The sequence below is a fragment of the Erithacus rubecula genome (assembly GCF_903797595.1).
Source record: "Erithacus rubecula genome assembly, chromosome: 6".
In the NCBI taxonomy this organism is placed as follows: domain Eukaryota; kingdom Metazoa; phylum Chordata; class Aves; order Passeriformes; family Muscicapidae; genus Erithacus; species Erithacus rubecula.
In genome coordinates, this window is record NC_136688.1 from 782,515 (window position 1) to 806,237 (window position 23,723).

At 36.7% G+C, this 23,723-nt stretch overlaps 1 protein-coding gene across 3 annotated transcripts in view; it reads left to right on the forward strand.

The window, feature by feature from the left end:
* Positions 1–21,972, forward strand: part of LOC306803477 (carnitine O-palmitoyltransferase 1, liver isoform-like) — a 37,699-nt gene extending 15,727 nt beyond the window's left edge. For all 3 annotated transcript variants that reach the window (XM_079308947.1, XM_079308948.1, XM_079308949.1), the window contains 15 exons: positions 1,702–1,803; positions 2,518–2,655; positions 3,246–3,323; positions 3,978–4,085; positions 4,899–4,986; positions 7,273–7,468; positions 8,003–8,191; positions 9,180–9,285; positions 10,963–11,079; positions 11,954–12,118; positions 12,842–12,976; positions 14,044–14,196; positions 15,278–15,382; positions 17,279–17,371; positions 18,852–21,972. In XM_079308947.1, coding sequence (XP_079165073.1) covers positions 1,702–1,803; positions 2,518–2,655; positions 3,246–3,323; positions 3,978–4,085; positions 4,899–4,986; positions 7,273–7,468; positions 8,003–8,191; positions 9,180–9,285; positions 10,963–11,079; positions 11,954–12,118; positions 12,842–12,976; positions 14,044–14,196; positions 15,278–15,382; positions 17,279–17,371; positions 18,852–18,938 — 1,860 coding nt within the window. In that variant the 3' untranslated portion in view covers positions 18,939–21,972. The remainder of the gene's footprint in view (positions 1–1,701; positions 1,804–2,517; positions 2,656–3,245; positions 3,324–3,977; positions 4,086–4,898; positions 4,987–7,272; positions 7,469–8,002; positions 8,192–9,179; positions 9,286–10,962; positions 11,080–11,953; positions 12,119–12,841; positions 12,977–14,043; positions 14,197–15,277; positions 15,383–17,278; positions 17,372–18,851) is intronic.
* The last annotated feature ends 1,751 nt before the right edge of the window (positions 21,973–23,723 follow it).

The window sequence follows — 23,723 nt, forward strand, 5'->3', positions numbered from 1 at the left end:
TGGAAGTCTAGTGGCACTTTTAATCAGCATATTTCACCTTGTAAAGTCAAATTTCCTGTATCAGTGTTAGTAGGCAAGTCCAAATGTTAGTTGCTATTAAAAAAAATTAATTAAAAAGTGGTAATCCTATGTGAACAGATGCAACATATGTTAGAATGACATTATTTGCTGTGTCTGTATATGAAATCAGAGATGTAATGAAATGTGTGTGTCTGTCAGAGCACTTTATTGGCTTCACGCTATTATAAATTCTCTATTGCAAGTTTTCTTAAGAGATAAATACTGTGAAATGTTTTTCCTGGTTTTTGTCAGTTGAGCAGGTACTCTCTTAAAATAATTTTAGCCTTTTCTGCCTTAAGAGTTTTGGAATAAAATTGTCTCCAAGTATGAAATTAGATTTCCAGATGAAAAGATGAGCTTTTTCTTTCCCACCTGTTTCCAAATTTATCTTGTCCTGAAGCACAACTGTATTTCATTGGACAGATCCTGTGGTGCATCCCAGGTACATTTGATGGCTCTGATACAGATCCATTGGCAGGGAGGTCTTTGTTTCTGGTAATGCTCTGCAACTCTTAGTTGTTTTGTGCTGCCTCAAATTATCTCCTCTGGCTGTGCTGACCCAGGAAACTGAGAGGGAGGATAAGTTCTACATTCTAACCGTTTTGTTAGGAGAAATGTTCAGAATTTAGTAGTGAAATGACACCCTCTGCTTTATTCTGCCTTGTCTGTTGGCTTGTGTATACTACCCTGTGTATTGGACCAAGATTGCACTTTGACAGTAAAAGTTCCACTGCATTGTTGGTATAACACTTTACTTGACTTTCATGCTGAAATAGGGTGGCAGTGTCAAAATCCTTTCATGAGTAGCCTAGAAGCTGCATGGTCTAGAATTTCAGCTTAGTGTGTGCTGCAACTGAAAAGCAGTGGTGGACAGAAAAGCTGCTTCTGTTTTCACTTTCCTGTGGAGACAGGATGTTCTGTAATATCTGAAGCTAAGTTCTCTCTGGCTTTTATGTTTTGTTGCTGGGGTTTTTTTGTAACACAGGCACTGAGTATAACACTGGCATGCTTGCACAGTTTGGTGTGTTCAAATCATGCAGTAGACTACCTGAGATTTATTCATGCTTGAATTAACTCCCTGTAACATTGGTCCTATTATTGATGTTGAGCTGTAACTTTGGAAAACATTAAACCATGGTACAAAAGCATAATTACTATTTTTAAAGATTGCTGTAGTTATCTAGAAACCTTAGCTGAATCACAGGGTTGGTAATGACTGTGTTTTGAAGTACAATTTAGATATGTTTCTAGTATCTACTATGTAATATAGTAAAAGGTCTTTTTAATCTTTCCAGAGGGGAATATATGAAGAAAAGTGCAAAGTGACTGTATTTGTACTGAGATCAAGGTGTGCCCTGCATAAAGAGCAATATTGTCTGTGGCAGGATGATGACAGGGAAGTCAGGAATGACCATGCCTCTCTTACTCTTCCACTGACATACTGCTTAACAGTGAGGAAGTTAGTTTCTGTCAAAGCCATTTTTTACTTGTGAAACCTTGATAAATTTGGTAGCTTCCTAAATCTAGTACAGTATAATTTACCAGTGAAAAGGGCAATTACACATTTACTCTGTCATTTTTCTTTCATTGGACCTAATAATATGGTGTGTGTGTGTTTGTTTTATTTTTGCTTTTCTTCAGACCCTTGTAAAACTTTTCTCAGGGCGTAAACCCATGTTATACAGTTTCCAGACATCTTTACCACGACTGCCAGTCCCAGCTGTTAAAGACACAGTTAACAGGGTATGTACATCCACCTATTTATTTTATTCAGTGAGACAGCATCCATACCTAGATGCCTTTTGGGGTGTTTTTGCCATGCCTCATGAAAAACTGCAGAGTGGTATTAATATGGTGTAACAGATTGAAACTTCTGCATGGAAATTAAAATAAAGGCTGTGACAAACCAGTGGAACTGGTGAGAGTTTGAAGCCAGTGTGATTCACATTGGATGACATGATGCCTATTGTTGTAAGGCTGTGCCACAAAGTGTGATTGCCAGGGTTTTTGAAGCAGACCATTTTTATTATCCTCCCCAGTTGCACAGTGTTATTAAATGTGTATCTTATAACACAAAACCTTGTAGCAAAGTGTGTAAATATGGCAGTTTGTAACAGAAACTGAAGGTTTGATTTTTAGAGGAGAAAAGAAGTTAATCTCTGTCTGCTACTGAAGAAGCACCATGTCTTACCCTTTGGAGTAGAAAATCTTTAGAAGAGTTACCTCTTCCACTTGTGTTTTCCTGACAAATGTCTGAAAAACTATTTTATTTTTTGAAGTTTGCAGCAGACATTTGGAAGATCATATACTCTTATATTAAAAAACATGGTATTTGCAGCCTTATGAATTGAGAGTAGATAATCTTGATTTGCTGTTGAAGTGTTTTGTGCAGGAATGATGAGAAGCTACATATGTAATAGTTCCTGTACTGATGCTGATTCTTTTCTTGTGTTCTAGTATCTGGAGTCAGTTCGACCACTTATGGATGATGAGAAGTTCAAAAGAATGGAGGGTCTTGCCAAAGATTTTGCATTTAATTTGGGACCAAGGCTTCAGTGGTATTTGAAGCTAAAATCCTGGTGGGCCACCAATTATGTAAGTAGATAAATAGGCGGCTCAGTTTTTCAAATTACATTATTTGTTCCCTGGTGCTCTTTTTGGCTTAAATCCCATTATTTCCATTATTTCCATTATTTCATTAAATGTGGAAGAAGGAAATTGAAACCACTTGATTTTTTTTTTTTAAATATGTGTGACTTTGCATGTAAGTAATTTGTGTGATTTGATAAACAGTGTGATGAGCAAAGGTGAATGAAACTTGAAAAAATGAATCCTTATTTTGTGTTATGTTTTTCTGGAGAATTTTGCTGTTAGGGTTTGTTGTTTGATTACTTTTGGGGTTCATTTATTTGCTTGTTGAGCTTGACAACTCAGTAATGGGACTGGCTACCCAGGTAGTTTAGAAGAGTGATTTAGAACAATTTTTTAATACAGAGCTGCTAAGGCATATATAGGAAAAATAAAAGAATTGTATCAATTGAGCTGTCTTTTTTATGTAGGGAGGCAAACTATCAGTTTCCTTCCTACTCCTTTATGGAATGTTGTCTTGTGGAGCCATCAACATAGAAGACATAAATTGTGGAAATTATGAGAATTTACTGTTTTGTTTTTCCTTCCTGCTGCAGGTTAGTGATTGGTGGGAAGAATATATCTACCTTAGAGGCCGTGGACCAATTATGGTTAATAGTAACTATTTTGCAATGGTAGGTAAATCCTATAAACACCTTATGTGCCAAGCATTGCAACATTTCTGGCAGGCATTTTACTTCATGATGTCTCTCTGCTTAGAAATCCATTGCCACTGAGGATGTAACCTTTGTTTTTCTTTCTTCTTCAGCAAGTGTCTTCAGGTACCTTCAAATATGTCAGATACTTGAAGGACTTTAAGTACACCTATCTTAACAACCCTAGCACAGCTGACACTTTGGCAAACTCATGCAGTAGTGGCTTAAACAGTTTTGTCCTTACTGTAAAAATCTTCCAAAAACTCCATGTAAAACTTCATGGGTAACACAGCTGAAGGAGGCATGTGCTCATACTAGCAAATGTATGTACAGGAAGTAAAATTGTAAAAAGACTGAAAACTAAAAGAAAAAAAGAAATATGATGGTTTTGGACCAAGTTTTATGTAGCACTGTCTTTTCTACTCAAATGATTAAGAATGTTTAAGGAAATTATGACTGCTGAAGAAAAGTTTCATCAGCTCACTGCACTTGTGCACTTTGTAAATTTTAAAGCCTTTTCTGCATAGTTCAGAATAAATTTTAAGAATGTGAATGAGAAGTGCTATCAGGTTTGGGTTTTTTTTTTAATGTAACCTGGTAATCATTAACTTATGATTCTTATCTACTTTACAGGACTTCCTTTCTTTGTGTCCCACAACCCTGCAGGCAGCTAGAGCTGGCAATGTTATCCATGCCATCCTGCTCTATCGGAAAAAACTGGACAGACAAGAAATCAAGCCAGTATGTATATCAGTTTAAATGGCTTTAGATCTTTTTCCAGCACAATCTTTGAGAGGCTGACCAGTTTTCAGAATAGGAGAGGAGAGGAATGTCTTACTGTTACCATTTTTTGTGGTCCAAATCATCTTGGCTATCATTTCAATTGCACATGGGCAGAAGCTAGCAACTGTCAAAAATACAGAATTGTATGGATACAATACAGGATGGTTGGGATAAAGGTCTGGAGGCAACTTGTCATCAAGACTGGGCCAGGGGGAGCTTAAGATGGTGATAAAATCCTGTGTTGCACTAATATCTAGGTAGCAAAGATAGGCAAGTCCAGTTTGAGTTTCTGTACTGTCCATTGGCTGTTTATTGTAGTAAATAAATACTGTGGAAACAATTAAGTAGTTTTTTTTCAAGATCCTTGGAGGGATATGATTAATTGTATGGAAGTACAAGTCTGAGAAAGGTGAACTTTTGTTCCTACACAGGCATAAAAGAATGAATTAAGGGGTATTGCATGCTGCATGTGTAAGTTTTGCATCCAGACCACCCATAGAGCACTCTTAGGATTTCAGGTTCTAGCTAACTTCAGTCTTCCCTCCAGAAGGGTGAGCTTTTGGTAGAAGGGTGAAAAATAATGGAATATTCCACATGTAGTTCAAGAAAAGACTGTGAACAGGGATGGAAAAACTCAACACTGCATTAATGTATTGTAAATCTTACTATTCTGAAGCCCTTTTTTTAACCAGATCTTGGGGTTTTTTCTTTACTTTTATACTTTCTTATTGTATGTGCAAATTTGCATTTTAATGTACATTTGCTTCCCAGATTCTTCTGATGGGATCTACTGTTCCACTCTGCTCAGCTCAGTGGGAGAGGATGTTTAACACTTCCCGTATCCCAGGAGAGGAATCAGGTAAGCAAGGCCAGCCAAGGAGAATCAGCACCCTGGTGGCATTCAGGGCTTGGTGTCTTTTCTACTAAAAATCTGGTTTTCCAGATAAAGATCTCACTGGCACAAGTGTACATCAATGCTGTCTTCCAAGACTCAGGATGCAATGGATTGCTTGAAGTGACTACATGTTTTTCATTTAAGGGAGATTTTGAAGGTTTTTAAGGGGTTTTTCTCTTTTACTTAAATTTAAAAAACAACTACAAGATGATATTGTCTGTCTTGTGTTATAATTTATAGATGAACCTTTACTTTTATTTTTCCAGTCTCAAGATGATTTTTGAGGTCTTAATATTAAAAGTGGCATTTTTTGGTTGCCTTTTTTGTTTTTCCTAAGTTTTCTCACTGTAACAGGAGTCAGATTGCATCTAGAATTACTCTACTAATGCAAATAGATTGCATTTCATTACTCTTTGAGAACTTCATAGCAGATTTTAATGGAGACTTGTGCTGTTGTGTTTTTCTACCAAAGCTTAAGCTCTGTCTAGGCTTCTCTGGTCATGTGAAATGCTGAAGAGTCTCTTTGAACTGATTTCACATGTTTATCCAACAGTGCATCACTGTGGCAGCATCACAGTGAAATACAAGCAGGAGCTATTGTTTAGTCACCTCCTTTGGGAATGCACATTTGGGCTGCCACTTGAAGACAGGATGTTTGGCTTTTTTACTTTCTGTGAGGCCTGTAACTCACTCCAATGTTTGAAACTGCCTTCAAACTTGTAACTCCCACTCAACTACAGAATTCAAAACAAAGAGTTTCCAGACAGATGCAGGGGTCTGCCCACTCTTCCCTGCTGGGGGGCTGACATTTGCTGTGCTGTAAGAAGTTGGATAAGGGGGAGAAGTGGCATTGGGTACTGGATAAAGCAGGAGGTGCATGTGTCAGATAAGGACTTTGCTCTCTGTTCTGCTGCTGGCCTGTGCTAGATTGTTGAGGAATTTTTTTCCACCTATGCCTCAGACAGCTTTATCTGCAGAGTGAAGGAAAGGACATTCCTGGAGTCATTACTCTGTGTCATATCCAGGAGCTTAAATAGATGAGCAGGTTTTTAAATCTCTATTGGACAGCTTTAGTCTATGAGCTACTATTATTTAGAATACTGCAATGTTTCAAGTGCTAAGAGTACTAAGCACCTTGCCCCTTCCCTCTTGTCAATATAATAAAAGGTATAAAAAGTTTGTATTTAGCCTCAGATTTGGTTTTCTTTCAGTCTAAAATACATTTTGCATAGAAGTAGAAGTGGCTCATTCTAACTAGCATCTGATTAAAATACATCCTGTATATCTTAATGGTTCTCCTCAGTTTCTTCTGTTTAAAGTCTTTCAAATTAAATTACAGTCAATATAATAATTACCATATTTTCATCCTAAGATTTTCACATTTCCTATTATACTTTTTCAATTTTTCCATTTTTCTTTGTTTCTGTTTTTCTAAAGGAAAAACAATTGTGTCATCCTGTCTGTATATGTCTAAGTGAGTTCCAAGAACATCTTCACACATTCTCATGAGCAGCTTGACTCCTTGTCTCCTGATCTCAATTACTTTATGTATACTTCAGTTCCTAAAGAAAAAAAAAAAAAAAAGTTGTCTTTGTATTAATTGGTGGTAAAATCGTGATGAACATTGTATCCTGTCACTTGAGCAGCTGTTATACCATGATTTTTGACAAAACATGCTATGGAGTGAATGGCTTCACCTGTGGTTTGATACAAGGCCTTCATGACTGAGTTTAGGTTTATCCCAGTTAAGCCATGTAGATAGTAAAATGAGGAAAAAAATGTGGCCCAGTTTTCTGCTTCACATAACATTCCACATTTTGGCCATATATGGAATATTCACTCTGCATCTGCCAGGACAAATGTAAACAAATGCTGATGGTATAAATTTTGAGTTTCTTGAGTTGTCTAGCACTTCAATGCAAATAATTTAAAAATATCTTTCCTGATACTCACCTAGCATATTCTTTGCTGACTGCTTCACCAGACTACACAACTAGTGCTCATTTTTCAGATACAGAAATACAGATTTAGTTGCTCTATAGTGGCCTCCAGTGTGGAAACTGGTGGTGCTATATATGCAAGTGATTGTAAGATCTGGGTATTTGACTGTTTCATGCAGGAATCTTTGTGATTAAATAACATGGGGTGCTGAAATAACTTGTAGTGCATGCAATAGGCATCTGATGTTATTTAGTGCATTATTGTTTTGAGACTTCAGCTTTGTGTTCACATAAGTGGTTACAATTGTAGATACCCTCCAGCATGTGAAAGACAGCAAACACATTGTTGTGTATCACAAGGGCCGTTACTTCAAAGTGTGGCTGTACCACGATGGCAGATTGCTGAGACCCCGAGAAATTGAACAGCAAATACAGAGAATTCTTGATGATGATTCAGAGCCTCAGCCTGGTGAAGAGAAACTTGCAGCTCTTACTGCAGGAGATAGGTATGGTGGTTATTACTTTTTAAATAAGTTAAGTATTTAGAAATCTTTGCATAACATAATCATGGAATATTGGCTTTAAAATTTTAAAATAGTCTCCAGTCAGTTGTTTATAACTCACACACTGATTTTGTATATTGGTGATGTGTAACAGTGCTTCAGTTACTTGTAATTGTGTGGAGTTAAAAAAAAATTTTGCAGTGGATTATTATTTTTACTGTTGTCTTCTTCCTTATAATAGATTCTTTCCTTTGTTTAGTTTTAAGTGTAGATGATCTATGCTATTGGTATTGCACATGCAGAAATGCAGAGTTTCTTTGGTTTTGCACATGTGTGATGAGTTGAGTTGGTTTCTAGGATTCCACTCTACAAGTATTGTGTGAGCTTTTCACAATTCTCATAGTTTAAGTGCAAGGAAAGCAGTTGTGTCAAATTTCACAGAAGTAGGAGGAATGTCTCATAGTGATTTTAAAGGTAATCAAACATTGACAAATTTATGTAATCTGGCTATAAACCAATTTTGGTTTTTTTTTGCAGAGTACCGTGGGCTAAGGCTCGTCAGGCTTATTTTAGCCGTGGAAAGAACAAGCAGTCCTTAGATGCTGTTGAAAAAGCAGCATTTTTTGTGACATTGGATGACATTGAGCAGGGGTACAAGAAAGAAGACCCAGTGAGATCACTGGATGCATATGCAAAATCTCTGATACATGGCAGATGTTATGACAGGTGCAGTATTGACACTGTGGAAAATGCCTTCTTTTTTGTTTTGTTTTTGTTTTTTTGTTTTGTTTTGTTTTTTACTGAGCTATACATATCAGTTAATGCTGACTTTTAAGTTTATAAATTCTATTGAATCCCAGAAGGGTTTGGGTTAGAAGGGACCTTCATCTAGTTCCAACCCCCTTTGCAATAGAAAGGAACAAATTTCACTATATCAGATTGTTCAAAGCCCAGTCCAGCCTGACCTTGAACATTTGCAATGCCAAAGCATCCACAACTTCTCTGGACAACCTGTTCCAAAGTATTTCTCCATTATAACACATCTAAATTTACCCTCTTTCAGTTTATATCTGTTGCCCTATGTTCTGTCACTATGAGCCCTGACAAAAAGTCTCTCAGCTTTTCTTGTAAGCCCTCTTTATATATTGAAAGGCTGCAAGGAGCTGTTCCCAGAGCCTTCTCTAGACTGAACAGCAAGCCCAACTCTCACCCTTTCCTCAGGGAGGAGTATTCCAGCACTCTTGCCATTTTCATGACTCTCCTCTGACCCACTCTAACAGTTCCATGTCCTTCTTGTGCTGAGAACCCCAGAGCTGGACACAGCTCTCTAGGTGGGATCTTACCAGAGTGGAGTAGAGAGGCAGAATCCCCTCCCTCACCCTTCTTGAGCAGCCCAGGGCATTATTTGCTTTCTGGGCTGCAAGGGCACCTTGCCAGCTCATGATGAATTTTTTTATCCCCAAGTCCTTCTCTGCAGAGTTGCTAAATCTTTTCATCCATCAGCCTGTTGGTCCTGGGCATTGTCTTGACCCAGGTGCAGGGCCTTGTAGTTAGCCTTGTTGAACTTCATGAGGTTCAAATTTCTGTCTATTTATTTAAATGTTCTTAAATAAAAAGTGCATTTGAATGTGAATTTTAGAGAGAGGGGAAGTTACAACAGAAAAATGCTTTTGAAATGTACAAAACCATAAAGAAATCTTGATTTCTTTTGTAGGTGGTTTGATAAGACATTCACTCTCATAATATTCAAAAATGGAAAAATGGGTCTGAATGCAGAGCATTCCTGGGCAGATGCTCCTATTGTTGGACACCTGTGGGAGGTAAGTTTGGTACAAAGAGCTAATGCAGAAGATAATGTGATATGGTCTGGAAGCAGCCCTGAAGGTCAGCAGCAGCTTTCAATCCCTTCCATTCATGTTGCTGATGAGTGACTATGTCTATGTCAACTGTAGAATTTGAAGAAGATCCCAAACCCTTGCTTAAGAAGCTGTTTTTTGAAGGGTAGCATTTTAGAGAGCTTAGATGTCTTCACAGAAAAGTGATACAGCTCCCCATCTAACTTTAATGTTTTAAATCCACAGATTATGGCCTCTTTTATATGGCACTGTATTTTTTATATGTACGTACTCCTAAAGCTCTTAAGCTTTCTTGCATTATAAAACTCCTGTTATAAGAAAATAAAATTATAAAAAATTGCACAGTTTATCTTTTTGTCTAAGCATTGTTTGCTAAGATGTAGGCTGATATGCTGTTGACATTTTCTCTTGTATTTAATTGCAATTAATGCAATAAATTCACTTCACCATGTCTGTGCATCATATGCTGAGTTTAATTCTTGTATGTATTTGTGCAAATGGATCCTGAGTCTAACTGGTCCCCCAAGTAATTTCCAAGGTATGTTATAGAAGTGTTTCCATGTGTATAAAAACACAAAAAAAACCTCATTACATTCTCCACCCAGGGAAGAAAGAAGTCCAAACTGATTTGAGAGTGACATGACAAAGCAGTGTAGACTATCTCAATGAAAGAGGGATAATTTTTTTGCTTTTAATGAATTCTATTATATACTTAATGCATAATCTGTACTGAATATTAGTTGGTGCATTTTCTGCTAAGAATTAAGTGGCTGAAACAGCATTTAATTTTTTAGGAAGTTATCTGCTGTTAGCTCTTTACAGATTGTCTAATTTTAGAATAGAATGGATGAAGCTTTATTTCATAGTTGTCATGTTTTGTCTACTAATTGGAATGAGAAAATTAAATTAAAATTAAATTAAAATAAAAGATTAGAAATAAATCATCAAACTTTTTCTTTCCGTATTGAGCAGATTTAAATATTTTGTCAATTCTTTGTGTTTGTATTTGAGTTTGTTATTTCTGGATTTTTTTCTTCTAACATTGGGGATTGTAAGACAGAATTGTTTATGTCTGTTCAAGTTGTGCTGTTCATCTTGGAAACCTTCTTCTTTCCCACCCAAGAGCTCTAGTGCACATGTAAAATAAACTGCAATTTTGAAAGGGATACAAATCTTAAAAGTAATCGATTTCTTGCAGGGGTTTGCACTTACTCTGGAATAAATTATTCCTGATGAATAAGTTTTGACAAATAACAAACTTGAAGAAATTCTCTAGAATCTAAATTGAGCAGAGATTGTGAAATCTAAGACTGAGTTTAATTTTTTACTTTTACTTAGTTTGAGGTGGGTTTTGAGTTGAAAAGTTTTTTATTAAGTCAGTAGCATCTAAAAAATGCACCAATGTAATTGAATAAGTATTTGGCACACATTTGGTGCTGTTGTAAAACTGGGGGCTTCACTTGCAGTTGTTTTCACTATTTGGAAATGGATTGTATATTTTGTTTCTCTGTGTAGTGAAAATAGGTTATATTGCTTTCACAATGAAATCCTAATTGCATTACAGCAAGTAGTGTGTTGAAAATTCTGAATAAGTATCATAGTAGTGTGTTGAAAATTCTGAATAAGTTTCATTCTTTGCAGAATGTGATGGCAACTGAGTATCTTGAACTGGGCTACTCAGTAGATGGACATTGCAAAGGAGATACCAATCCAAATATTCCTGTTCCTACCAAACTGCAATGGGAAATTCCAGAAGAGGTAAGTACATTAGGTATGAGGAAGAAACTGCTCTCTTCCCCAGCAGTCAAATAATTTATGTAATTATTGATAATCCTATACATCAGCTTTAAATTCCTTTGAATCCTTTAGGTTGTGTACTTCAAGTGTAGCCATTACTCAGTTTACTTAGAAAGTCAGGAGATTTTAATATCAATCTTTTAAAATTCTGACTGGAGTATGCCAACATTTTAATAAAGGTTGCTTGGTTGGCAGTATGTCAAAAATAAGTGGCCACCTCTTTTAAATAGTCACTTTATTAAAATAAAGTTCTACTTGCTGTGCTTCCATTACTGTTGTCACAATGAAAACTCTTTTAAACTCTTTAAAATAACTGTCTTTTTGTGTGTGTGTCCATAGTTCTGAATACATGCCTAACAAGGTTTGATTTTTAAGTTGTTTTGGTTTGGGTTTTTTTGCCTGAATTTCTAGGAAAACTGCCACCACCTATTTAGATTTTAATTTTGAATAAAAAGCTAATGATTGGTGATGCATTTAATTAGGCATGTATGGGAACTTGGAAGTCACACTACTATTGCCATTCTGCAACTGTAGGCCATTCTTTTATACTCTCCTGATCTGAACAGTTTTAATGCTGGTGGGTTTTTCAAGAATTATTTTTTAATGTGTATTGGCTTAAAACATTTTTATTAGCTTTTTGCATTTTAACTTTCTAGCAAAGATAGCTTCTCTTCTTTCTCTAAAGAGAAATTCTTTAGGTAATGATGTTCCTAGCATGCAGAAAGGCAAACATTTCTTGCTTATCAGTTAAAAATACTTGCACTTTTTCAATAGTTCTCTTAAATACCATGAATGCATGTTTGTATACATACAGATGTTTGTTTGTTTATTTAAGTGCCAAGAAGTGATTGAGAAGTCTCTAAGCACCGCTGTAGCTCTAGCAGATGATGTGGACTTCTGTTCATTTTATTTTGATACTTTTGGGAAAGGACTAATAAAGAAAGTGAAAACCAGCCCTGATGCCTTTGTGCAACTTGCCCTGCAGCTTGCTCACTATCGGGTAAGGACAGAACTGCTCTGGCTTACAGAACCTCATTAAATTGGGTGTAACAGGTTTGTTACTAAAAGCTGTGACTGTGTAATCTTCCACTGCTTGTACAAGGCTGTACAAGGTTGTTAAAGACATTAAATTCAAATTGATGCAAAGCCTGAGCAGATTACTAGCTGGAAATCACTTCTACAATGGTTCACATACTCATACGTTTCTAAATTTTTCTCTTCTGCTTAGTTGGTCTTTCCCCAGGCATTTTGGACTAGAAAGAAGATACAAAACTTCTAGTAGCTGTGTTCATGATCTAAACAATGTTAAACTTACTTTTTAGGTTAGAGTCACACATGATGCAGTAGTCATGGACACTCCCTAAGAGGATTAACAGAAATGCCTACTTGTATTTTCTTCTGTTAGCTCACCTTTCCTGTAATGTGCTGTCAGAAAAGACCAGTGTAGCAACATTCAGCTTCTCTTATAAACTGAAGAAAGTTGAATAGGGAATTCAGAGAGTATTCCTTGCTAATCTGGTTGCTCTGGTAGTGTTTATCAAATCCTGCTGCTAATCTTATTTTTGCCTTTGTTATCTTCAAATAAGTGAGCTAATGAAAACTTAAATGCTGAGTTTAATTTGTGAAGTCCTTCATACACCTGTGTGCTTAGCTCGGACTGCTGATTAAGAAAGAGGAGCCTAGTCTATACAACCTCTAAGTTGTTGTTTTTCCCTTTTCCAAGGATATGGGGAAGTTTTCTCTGACATACGAGGCGTCCATGACGCGGCTGTTCCGGGAAGGCAGGACCGAGACGGTTCGCTCGTGCACTGTGGAGTCCTGCCGCTTTGTGCGAGCCATGGAGAACCCCAGCGAAAGTGTGAGTGCTCTGCCTTTTACACCTGGGACAGTAGGTTTGGATTGGCTGTTGGGGATGAATTCTTCACTCTGAGGGTGGTGAGGCACTGAACAGGTTGCCCAGAGAAGCTGTGGATGCCCCATCCCTGTCAGTGTTCAAAGCCAGCTGGATGCAGCTCTGAGCAACCTGGTCTAGTGGAAGATTGGTTCCCTGCCCATGGCAAGGGGCTAGGAATGGGATGATCTCAAAGGTCCTTTCCAGCCCAGCCAACCTGTGATTCTGTGATAATTCAATAGGCACATGAGTTACCCTTAGACAACCATGTAAGCCCTCAAATAGTTATTAAGCATTTAGAGTGATGCTTTTTTTTTAGAAAGGAGAAGAGCTGCATAAGGTAACTGTCCAGTTTTCTGTCAATAACAAATAAATTCTTTACCAAAAAAGAATGGCAGAACTTAACCAAATATACCCTTATTTACCTATTTCTGAACACCAGGAAACTGTGATAACTCGTGAAATTTTTGACTTGTAAAACTCAAACGTAGATCTATAGAACAACTAATCTCATACTAGCTAAGCTTTCCTTTCTGACAAAGAAGCAATAATAATTCACTGGAAGTTGTTGCTCTTATATGTTGATTTTGATGACCAGTATTTATGGACCTCTGTACCTTCAGTGTTGCCAGTTTGCCTTCTAAAGTAGCTCTGGCTGTTTGAGCTTTCTTTGAATCATATTGAGATTTGCTCTTTATAACTCTTTAAGACCCGTATCTATAGAAACTATAAATAATGTAGTAAACTTGAGTTGTAATAATGTTTGATTGTAGGGTTAGATAACACTTAAATGCTTAAATTAAATACTTAAACACTTAAATTTGTTTTCATTATGCAGTTTACAGCAGGTAATAGCTCACACTTGCTAATACCTGAAATTAAATACAAGAGGCTGAAAAGCCAGAGGATTCTGTGTGAGGTCAGCAGTCTTGTGCTTGACCTTTAAGTGCTCAAGGCTTGACAGTCATCACTGTGACTTAGTTTCTGCACCTGCATCCTTATCTGAGTTTCCTCCATCTCTTTCTGTTTGTTAGACTGAGAACACGCTGAAGTTCTTTCGGCAGGCAGCTGACAAACATCAGCACCTGTATCGCCTTGCCATGACCGGCGCCGGCATCGACCGCCACCTCTTCTGCCTCTATGTCGTGTCCAAGTACCTCGCTGTGGATTCTCCTTTCCTCAAGGAGGTAGGGCACTTTTACTGATCCCTCTCCTGTGCTGTAAACAGCCCTTTGGTCAGTTAGTGATTTGTGGTATCTGCTCAAGATACTTGTACCACTCTGGTTTTCCTAAGGAAAAAGGTAAAATTTCAGCTGGCGCTGTTTAACCTCTGCTGATAAATTGTTAAGTTAGTTTCATTTTCCTTTGTGTATACATTTATTGATAGACCAAGAAGAATGCCTTCAGTGTTTTTTAGCATAATGCATGTTACTTAGAATTTCAATAAATATATAATCAATATCGAAAAAAAATTTTTTTTGCTTGTGGGTTTTGCATATTTTCAAGGGAGCGCAAAAGAAGCTGTGTGTTTTCTCTGAGAATTTTCCTGTGAAACTGAAAAATTCAATTCTTTTTAAGTTACTAATAGTTAAAAGAGCTGTATATGGCATTAATGTCTTTATTGATTACTTTGACAAATTATTAATTAAACTAGATTTTAAGGTTGGATTTTATGAAAATAATTACACTGCACTTGTTCATTTTTTTCTGATTAATAAAAAATGTGTTCCACCTTACCTCAAAATTAAGTTACTCACATTTGTCTGCTTGCTTTCCTAAATGCAGCTAAGTCAAGAGTAAAACAACTTCATACAGTTTCCACAAACTTTCAAGATGTGTTGTTAGAGATTTTATAAGCTTTTACCTTGATATAGGTTCTTCCTGGGGTTTGAATATGGCTAATAATGGTCTTGCTAAAACAACATCTTTTGTGTGTAAGTTACAAGGCTGCAGACCAGATAATCTTGTTTGAAGTAGCATTTCTATTGAAAATCTATTTTATTCTCTTTGAGGAATTAACATCACTTCCTCATATGTTAGTGGTTTCCATATCAGGATAAGTTTAACTGTTTCATTTAAGCTTCTTAATTTTTCATTTCATTGAAATGGGAGTTACCCTTAATATTTCTTTATAGAGTGCTTTCTAAGAGCTTATAAAGCAATATTACACCTGTTATAACACTTGTTATCTTGACTAGTTCTTGACAAAGTTGCCTGTTCTTAAACAGTGTTTTCTATTTGTTTGCTTCTCTTCTATATCTAATAAAGGTTTTGTCAGAACCTTGGAGGCTGTCAACGAGTCAGACACCACAGCAACACATTAATCTGAAGAAGAACCCGGAGATGTTATCCTCTGGTGGAGGGTTTGGACCAGTATGTTTCCTAAATACAACTAAACCCACTAAAAAAGTGTTTTATTTTCAAGATGCCAGTCAAAAAATTTCAGCTCTGTAGTCCCTCATTGTTGCATATCAGAGGTGCTGCTCACCCTTTTAAATGCATGTATTTAATACTTTCTCTGATGTGGCTGTGCTCAGAAAAATCTGTGCCACCTTTTTCTGGTATCCAACTACAAGGATGGATTATCCCTAAGGAAATACACAGTTATGAAAAGTGGTACAGGGCTCCATGGCAAAGAGATCTGATGAAGTTGGGGCTCTTATCACATTGTCTGTGCCCAGATCTTCTGTAACTCAGGCTGTTATTACAGTGACATATGCCTTATTACTTAAACTAGATTTTAAGGTTGGGATTTTTAGAAGTACTTATACTTGACTTATTCTTTATATTTTCTGCTTGACTAATAAATGTGTTCCTACATTCCTCCAGATTAAGCTGCTCACATTGTTCTGCTTGCCCTCCTAAGTGTGAATAATGGCCAAGTCAAGAATACAACCATGTTCTATGGCTTCTGTAGACTTTCAAGAAACCAGTGTGTGGTTAGAGATTTGATGAGCTGCTTATTTGCTGAATATTTTATTGGTATTTGAGCTTGGCCATTGATGAGAATATTGGTGTCAACAAGATCTCTTAAGCAGCTTTTATGGGGGTATTGTACTAGATTAATGTTTTCAAAAAGTGTTTCTATTGAAGGAGCAATGAGAGGTGTCACAGGACTGCTCTTTGCCCCACAGAAATTAGGGTGACAAGTTCAGTGTATTTTGGCTTGTTTGTCAAGCAGGAAGATGGGGGATGGAAGAGGGGGGTGTTAAGTTGTTGTTTATTTATTCATGTTTCTGGTACAGCTTTCAGTAGTTTTTGAGTTGGAATGAATTTGACCTGCAGCATCAAGGAGGCCTAGCTATGGCAATACTGCTCATTCTTGAGAAACTGGCTGCCTCAAGCAGATCATGAAGTCAGCATTCCAAATGCCCAAAAGGCAATAGAAAAGGGTTTTGGCTGCAGGAATTTCTAACACTTTTCCTTTTGTTTTTGTTTACAAAAACCAAAAACTTGGTTTGCTGAAGTAGCCCAGAGATTCAGTACATCAGCTTTTCATGCATGTATTTTTTGTTGGTTTTGAAGGGTTTTTTTAAGCATTCTGTAGAGTTTATCTCTGTAGCACTAACAGTGAGAAGAGTAAGACTGCCAGACTGCTTAGCAGCAGTGGCAGCAGAGAGATGGAAGGTTGTGATCCTTTGAGTTAGGAAATACAAGAGGGGTGACATCAGGATAATCTGTGTTTACCAGGCATAGTTGGAATAAAACATCAGACTGAGACTTGGGACAGTTAATGCTACTAATGTTGAAATTGGACCAGATCTCTGTGATACAGGTGCTCAGAGTCACATGTTTGCTGTGGGGTCAGAAGAAAACCTGCATTTGGCAAGTTTTCATAATACAAGGCTTTTACACTGTGTTGTTTACATCTGCAAAATGATCCCAGGAGATTGATTGTTTAAGTGTACAACTGAACTGTTTTATTCCTTGCTGCTTAAGCACTGAAGCTGTATAGCTGCTTAGGACCAGGCCTTGATAAGAGAAGCTCTTTGAATAAGTATTTTATTTCAAACGATTAAAGCTGGGAAATATTACAGACAAATATTCAGAAAATGGTTGTTCCATGCACTTCAGATGAGACTAGAACTATTCCTTAAGTGGAGCCAATCTTCATAAATTATGCATTAAATGTAGGAGTGGAAGTTTTACTTGAGGAAACTGCAACTGATTTTAAAAACTTCAGCAACTTTTTAATTGTGCGTAAGTTGATTGAGAATGAAAGAGAAAGAAATGTTTAAAATGTATTTTTCTCTTCTTTTTTTCCCCTAGGTGGCTGATGATGGTTATGGTGTTTCTTACATTATCTTGGATGAAAATTCCATCCACTTCCATGTCTCCAGCAAAATATCTTGTTCTGAGACGGTAAGAGTCAGTCCCTTCCTATGGTTTAATAATTCTGTTCTGCTGTGTGCTTATAGAACTGTTCTACTCATTGTCTAAAATACATAGTAGAACTTGCAACATACTGTTACAATATGTATTTTCTTTCTCAATACGTGCTGTTTTGCTGGAGGTTTTGGCTCCAGTTGTATAAATGTAATAATTCCATGAACCAAGGATACCACATTCTATTTCACTTACACTTTCAAGCATAAGGAAAACATGTGGCCCCTGGATCATCTTTACATGTGTGAAATGATCATATGTGTCCCCCTAAAAAGAAAGATGGGCATATCTTGGTTTTTCTTATTACAGTTTTGATTGGTTTGTCTCAGGCTGCAGCTATAAAGACTGAGTAAAATATATGAGTAAAACATGATCTCTATTTAAGCCTTCCTGGTGTAAATAATAATGAACAAAACTAACCCATAAATTATAATCTGTGCTTAAGAAACATAAGTAATCAAAAAGTTATTAAAATAACACTCATTATGAGAGCATAGTAGATGTCAAATGGTGAATATGCTGCTGTTGTGGAGACCTGCTTTGAGTTCAATTCATCCTTCCCCTTTATATTTTTATAGCCTTACTAAATATGCTTGAGTTCATTCAAGGTAGCATAGCTGACCTAGTTTTCCTCTTTTGACCTTCACTTGTCCAGGAGATCATGGTGCTTCTGGTTAATCATTAAAGATTAGGAAATACAGCTTTGTTTGTTTCATAGTTGAAGTTGTTCTTCAGATGCCTGTTAGCTTGTAGTTTAAATTTCGCTCTGTTCTTTTTATTTATTAGTCAAGTCAAAGGTCCATACAGAAAAGACAGCATTTTGTCTGTGTCACCTTGATATTAGTAGGGTCATTGTAGGAGATCCCGTAATATAGCTAATAATTTGCATTTTTAATCTTAATTTCTTTCTTGTACCGTTAATCTAGCACTTAGAATAAACAGAACAAGTTCCTGTTTTGTTTGCACTTAGAAAGTTGATATTTTCATTTCCAATACTTTTTTCAATGGCAAATTATTCAGCATTTCTGATAGGAACTCGAAGAAAATTAATTTTTCTGCTCATTCAGTGCTTCTTGGTCATTAGTCATACAGTCACTGAACATTCATTTTTCTGAAAATGAGCTTTTGCAAAATCTAGGAAAAACAATATCAATACCCAGCAATTTTTAAGTACAAGAAAGCTGTGCATGCATCTGATTTCAAAAGGATATGATCTTATTTCTGACTGTAGGAAAGTAGATGCATAATGAGGTATTCATTGGTCAGTGATAGCATAAACATGGATTAATCTGTATGGCATTAAAATTTCTGCTATTAAAATCCCCATTGCATGGTAAAATACATGCCTGAATTCCATAAGCTCCAAAACTACAAAATATTAGAAGGTTTCTTCTTTTGCCTGAAAAATAACTGTTGATGGACAGTGCAAGTATTTGGTTTTTGTTTGTTTTTAAAGGATTCTCATCGCTTTGGACAGAACATCAGGAAAGCAATGGTTGACATCATGGGTTTATTTAACCTTAGTAAGAACTGCACAAAGTGATCTGCATTCTTGGTGCCAAGCAACCTCCTCTTGGTGGGGTGAGAACTCTTCTGCACAGTGAACAAGAGCAAGGTTTGTTGAAGAGTAGCTGGAGAAGAAACTGAGTCAGCACCTTCTTGATCACCTATTAAAACCTTAGCAGTATATTAAATGTGTCTTTTTTGTTGTGGTTTGTTTTTGGCATTTTTTTGTCAGTAGTATGGAAGAGCTTATTTTGACAAAGGATGACTTTTAAAATCTTCTGTTTCTAGGGAGGAAGCATAGCATAATTGCATGAAGTCATGTATATTCTAACTTCTGCAGTTTTCTCTTAATTTGTATACACTTTCTCCTTTCTTTTTGTTTTTTAATCTTTAAATTAATTTACTTGTTTCCAGAATCAAAGGGATAAAACACACTGACTCAAATACTAGAAAATTTTGATTTGCTATGTATTAATAGCAGAATGTTCTTCAATGTATCTGCTGCTTTATGTAAATGAGTGAAAAAACTTGTGGCTTGTTCCTTAGTTTCTTTCTAGAGGTAAATTCTGTAAAACATACCAAAAAATCCCTGCTGTAACCCACTGTAACACACTAAGTTGTAGAAATTTTATGGTTTTTGAAAAGGAAGAAAACAAAACAAAACAAAACCCAACCATTGGATAGTACAATGTGTCCCCTCATTAGCAGGTATCCCGTTTTTCTTACTGCTTCCAAGCCTGTTTGTGATGTTGATTTGATTTCTGTATAAATAATGGACCTGTGTGCTTGTTCATGCAAGTGCCTTAGAAAAACAAAGATCCTTAGCCCAGGAGAAAGGCATATGCTGGGAGTTGTTTCAGTGGTGGCAGAGGTAAATTGTGGTAATGCAGATCTGGTTTTTAGATCACAAATTAGGATGAAGTGGCATAAGCAGACTTGACTGTGTTGCCAAGTGGTGCAGTTCAGGTTTAAAGCTCTGATGAAATGCTCCTGTTCTTAGACAGCAAAGGTGGGTCCTTAGGAAGGGAGGGACTGCCTTTGTTTGGGATTCACAGATACTCATGTGTTTGCTTTGGTGAATGGAACTAGTGGTCACTTGGGTTTCTGGGTCCTGGGAAATGTTGATTGGGTTGAATGCAAGGGAAAGTCTGCAGAGCAAGGCTGCCTGTGTAGGCTGTGATTGCAGCTTGCCTGCTTCCAGCCTGGGAGGACCACTCCTGCATTGCCAGCATCTGCATGGGCAGGCAAGCTGCTGCAGCCATGGGCAATGCTCCAGAGTGGGAAAATCCCAGCCTGCCCAACCCCTCCTGGGAGATGCTCTTGGTCAGGAAGTTTCTGAAGGATACCAGGAGGGAGGGGGAAGCTTTTTCACTTAAAAAGGAGCATGATGTCTCCAAGGGCAGAAATAAAATGGCTGCTGCCAAATGGAGTAACTTTTGCTGATGCTTCTTTCCCTGGGCTTTATAGGTGTGGTACCTTTTTTACATCCTGCAGTGCAGTAAAGTGCACTTGTTAGCACAACCATTTTTTTTTTTAAATTATCATTATTTTATATAAGGTACATGATGGTTACTAATACAGTGAATGATGCTCTGAGCTCTGCTGAGTTTAAAAGACCCTTGATGTGGATATAAAACTTCTCATTAGACTTTGAATGTTTTCTGGCCAGTATTTCTAACTTTCTCTTCATGTTTATTTTTACTCTGATCTAGCTATTAAAACACCTGTGTATGTATGCTTGAGGTGTAAGCCCTCAAAAATCCAAGATGCATACTTAAGCAACTGCATGCTTACATAAACATGGGAATCTTCACAGGAACTGATCAAAGGCACTCATTATTTGATTAGGGTACAGTGTGTGGGAAAGGACACTTTGAAATAAGCCTTACTGCATCTGGCAGGCCTGGCACTTATCAAGCTACTGCAACAATTTTATAATGGTCTATTTTTGGAGCTGCAGAAATAATGCACTGGGGTTTTGGGGGATTATTTTTGGTGTTGGCTTTTTTTTTTTTTTTTTCTTAATTGACCACTGACCTGTGTTCAAATTAACATAAGGGCATATTAGTTTGTAGGATTTTCTTGAAAAGAAAAAAGGTTTAGATTTGACTCTCAGGTTCTTAAGCGTTTCTAGTCTAGTTGTAGTCAGTGCAATTTTGCATTCTTGGAGAGTAAGTATGATTGGCACAGAAAGCTGTTTTTTATTGTAAATGTTTAAAATGTTTTGTGGTGTTAAATGTATCTTTTTAAATTTTGGAATAGATATGGTTCCTAAACAGATAATATTTTATTTCTTTTCCTTTAAAATGTCAGCAGCATGTAAATAAAATATGCTTTTTGGATGTAAATCTTAGAAATCCACAGTGAATGTAGGTTATTAATAAATAATTTAAATCTTGATGTTCAATATTGTGTACATACAGTAAAACTGCTTGGGTTTTTTTTGCTCAAAGCCATAGGAATGTAACTGAAATTATCTAGATTTGAATGAACCTTCTAGTACAGTGTATTTTATTGTAAAGTTAAATGTTCATATTCCAGTAAAACTACTAATTTGATACTAAAACCTTGAATCAGTGATTCTCAATTAGTGATTTAGGAGATCAAACTTAGGGTTAAGGAGGTAACTAAAAGTCAGGTTGGATGATAATAATGTTTTTCTCTTTATTAAATAGCAGAGTGGAATTGGTGGAATATACCTTGAATGAGCCTTTTCCAAATTTCTTATTTCAGTTATTTCATGGCAGAAGTTAGGAAAGCCTGGAGTCCATTTGCAGGGTACATTGTTCAGGATTAATACAGTTCCCAGCTGAATATTCTTTTAAGGCTTGAGGCTTTTGAGGGACTAGGGAAGTGTGTGCCTGACCTTGAAAATCATGGTTCTAATTCAGCCTTTGTACCAATTGTTTTCTCGTGTAAAATGTATTAATTTAAGGTAGTGGATTTTTTTTATCTTGTTTAGTTACTTTACATCTGTTGTTGGTTATTTACATCCAACACTTTGTCTCTATTTTCTACTTTCATCTGTGACTTCAAGAAATGAAATAAAATTTCACAATTACCACTACTTAGATCAATGTTTAATATCTTTTGTATTTTCTTTCCAGCTCCCTTGCTGTAGTCTCTTGTTATTCAGGACTTGTGAAACCATTGCTGTTAAATCCAGTCAGGAACAGCAGCAGTGAACATTCAGTTTATTTAGCAGTGATTTAAACCTGTCTTCTAGTTAATAGGGAATGTGTTAATGAACAATTAAAACTACAAGAAATGAAAGAAAGCTGAACATATGGATTCACTCTTGTCTGCCCTCAAATTGTGTCCACTTTCTATTTTCTGTAGTGATGCCACATAAAAATTTCAGTGCTCCAACTTCAAGCATTCTCTCTCCAGAAGGAGCAGTCATACAAATAATAAAGATGTGATCAGTTGAAGATGATAAAAGCTTGTTAATCTCTGTACTGGGAGCTAAAAATGAGATTTAGAAAAATCTGACTAGCTTGTTTCCACATATCCTCACAGTTTACCCCACTATATATCAATGTTTCCTTCCTTTGTCCCTTTTCTTAGTATTAGAGCAAAATTTTGGGCGGGTTAAAAATAATTGTGTTGAAATAAAACTCATTGTTCTTTTCTACATTTCTTTCTTACCTTCCTAAACTGCTCTCTATATAAGGAGGAAGCACAGCACACACAGGTGGAGAGCAAATTGTCAAGTTCAAACAGTTTAAATTCTGATTCAAAAATCAGAAAACCCAGCTGTAGTTGATTTCTGCCTCTGTTCCATTTTCTGTTTGGTTGGTTTATTTTTGAAAACATGCAGGTTCTAAGTGTGATGCTACTACAGCTGTGAATGCATCTGAACCAGAAATGTACACTGAACAGAAAAGACAGAAAAATTATTCAAAATACGTAAGAGTATCTAGTAATGCTGAATAGGCCATAGCATTTATATGCCTTATGTCACAAAAATGTAAGTAGCTTCCCATTTTAACATCAGTAAGTCATGGTTTTTGTTTGGTCATTTGGCTTTTTAAAAATTAATCGTTCAATACATAAAATAGTTATAAGTAAAAATTTCTTCAGGTGTTCATATCCTTCCAGTTGCAGGTAAGAATAAAAGTTTTTGGTTTGAAGACATCAAACACCTAAACTGTTTTTCCTAGCAATTCTTTTACAAAATAATATTATTCCTTTCACAAGAATGAGTGACATCAAAATCTTTTATTGGTGCTGCAAAAGAGTTCTTGGTTAAAACACTCATCTTTTTTTATGAACAAGACATGCATTATTTCACGTACTAGAATTCCCTCAGTGATACCTGTGCTTTACCTCAGATTTGTGCTTCTGTGTATTGTAAAAAAGTAAATATGTAGGCAAGGTTTTGTGCTGATTGGAAGAATCTGTCCAACCACTGGCTGTCTAAGGTGGGCTTTATTCTAAGTGCTAGGGGGTAAGAGGTGCTTTCAAACACTGTCCTATCTGATCTGCTCACAAAGAGAGGCAAAAATGTTATTCTGTAGATTTCCTCCATTGTGGAGCAAAGCAAAACAGCATCTGGAATTTTTGCCTGTCTCTGGTCCTCAAGGCTCAAGCCTAACTGGCTCCTGTCTTTCTCGTGCACATTCTGACTCCAGTGCAGGACAATAGGAAGGGCTCTTCTCCTAAGGCCACCTGAACCCAAACTGCCAAGTGGTTCTGCACCAAAAAGCCCTGGGCAGCTGATTAACTCATATTGGAGCTTTTTTCCCATGTGCAGTGTACATAAAGGAACAGGGCTGAGGATTCAAATCTGCCTCTAGCATCAGCATTCCCAAACTATGCA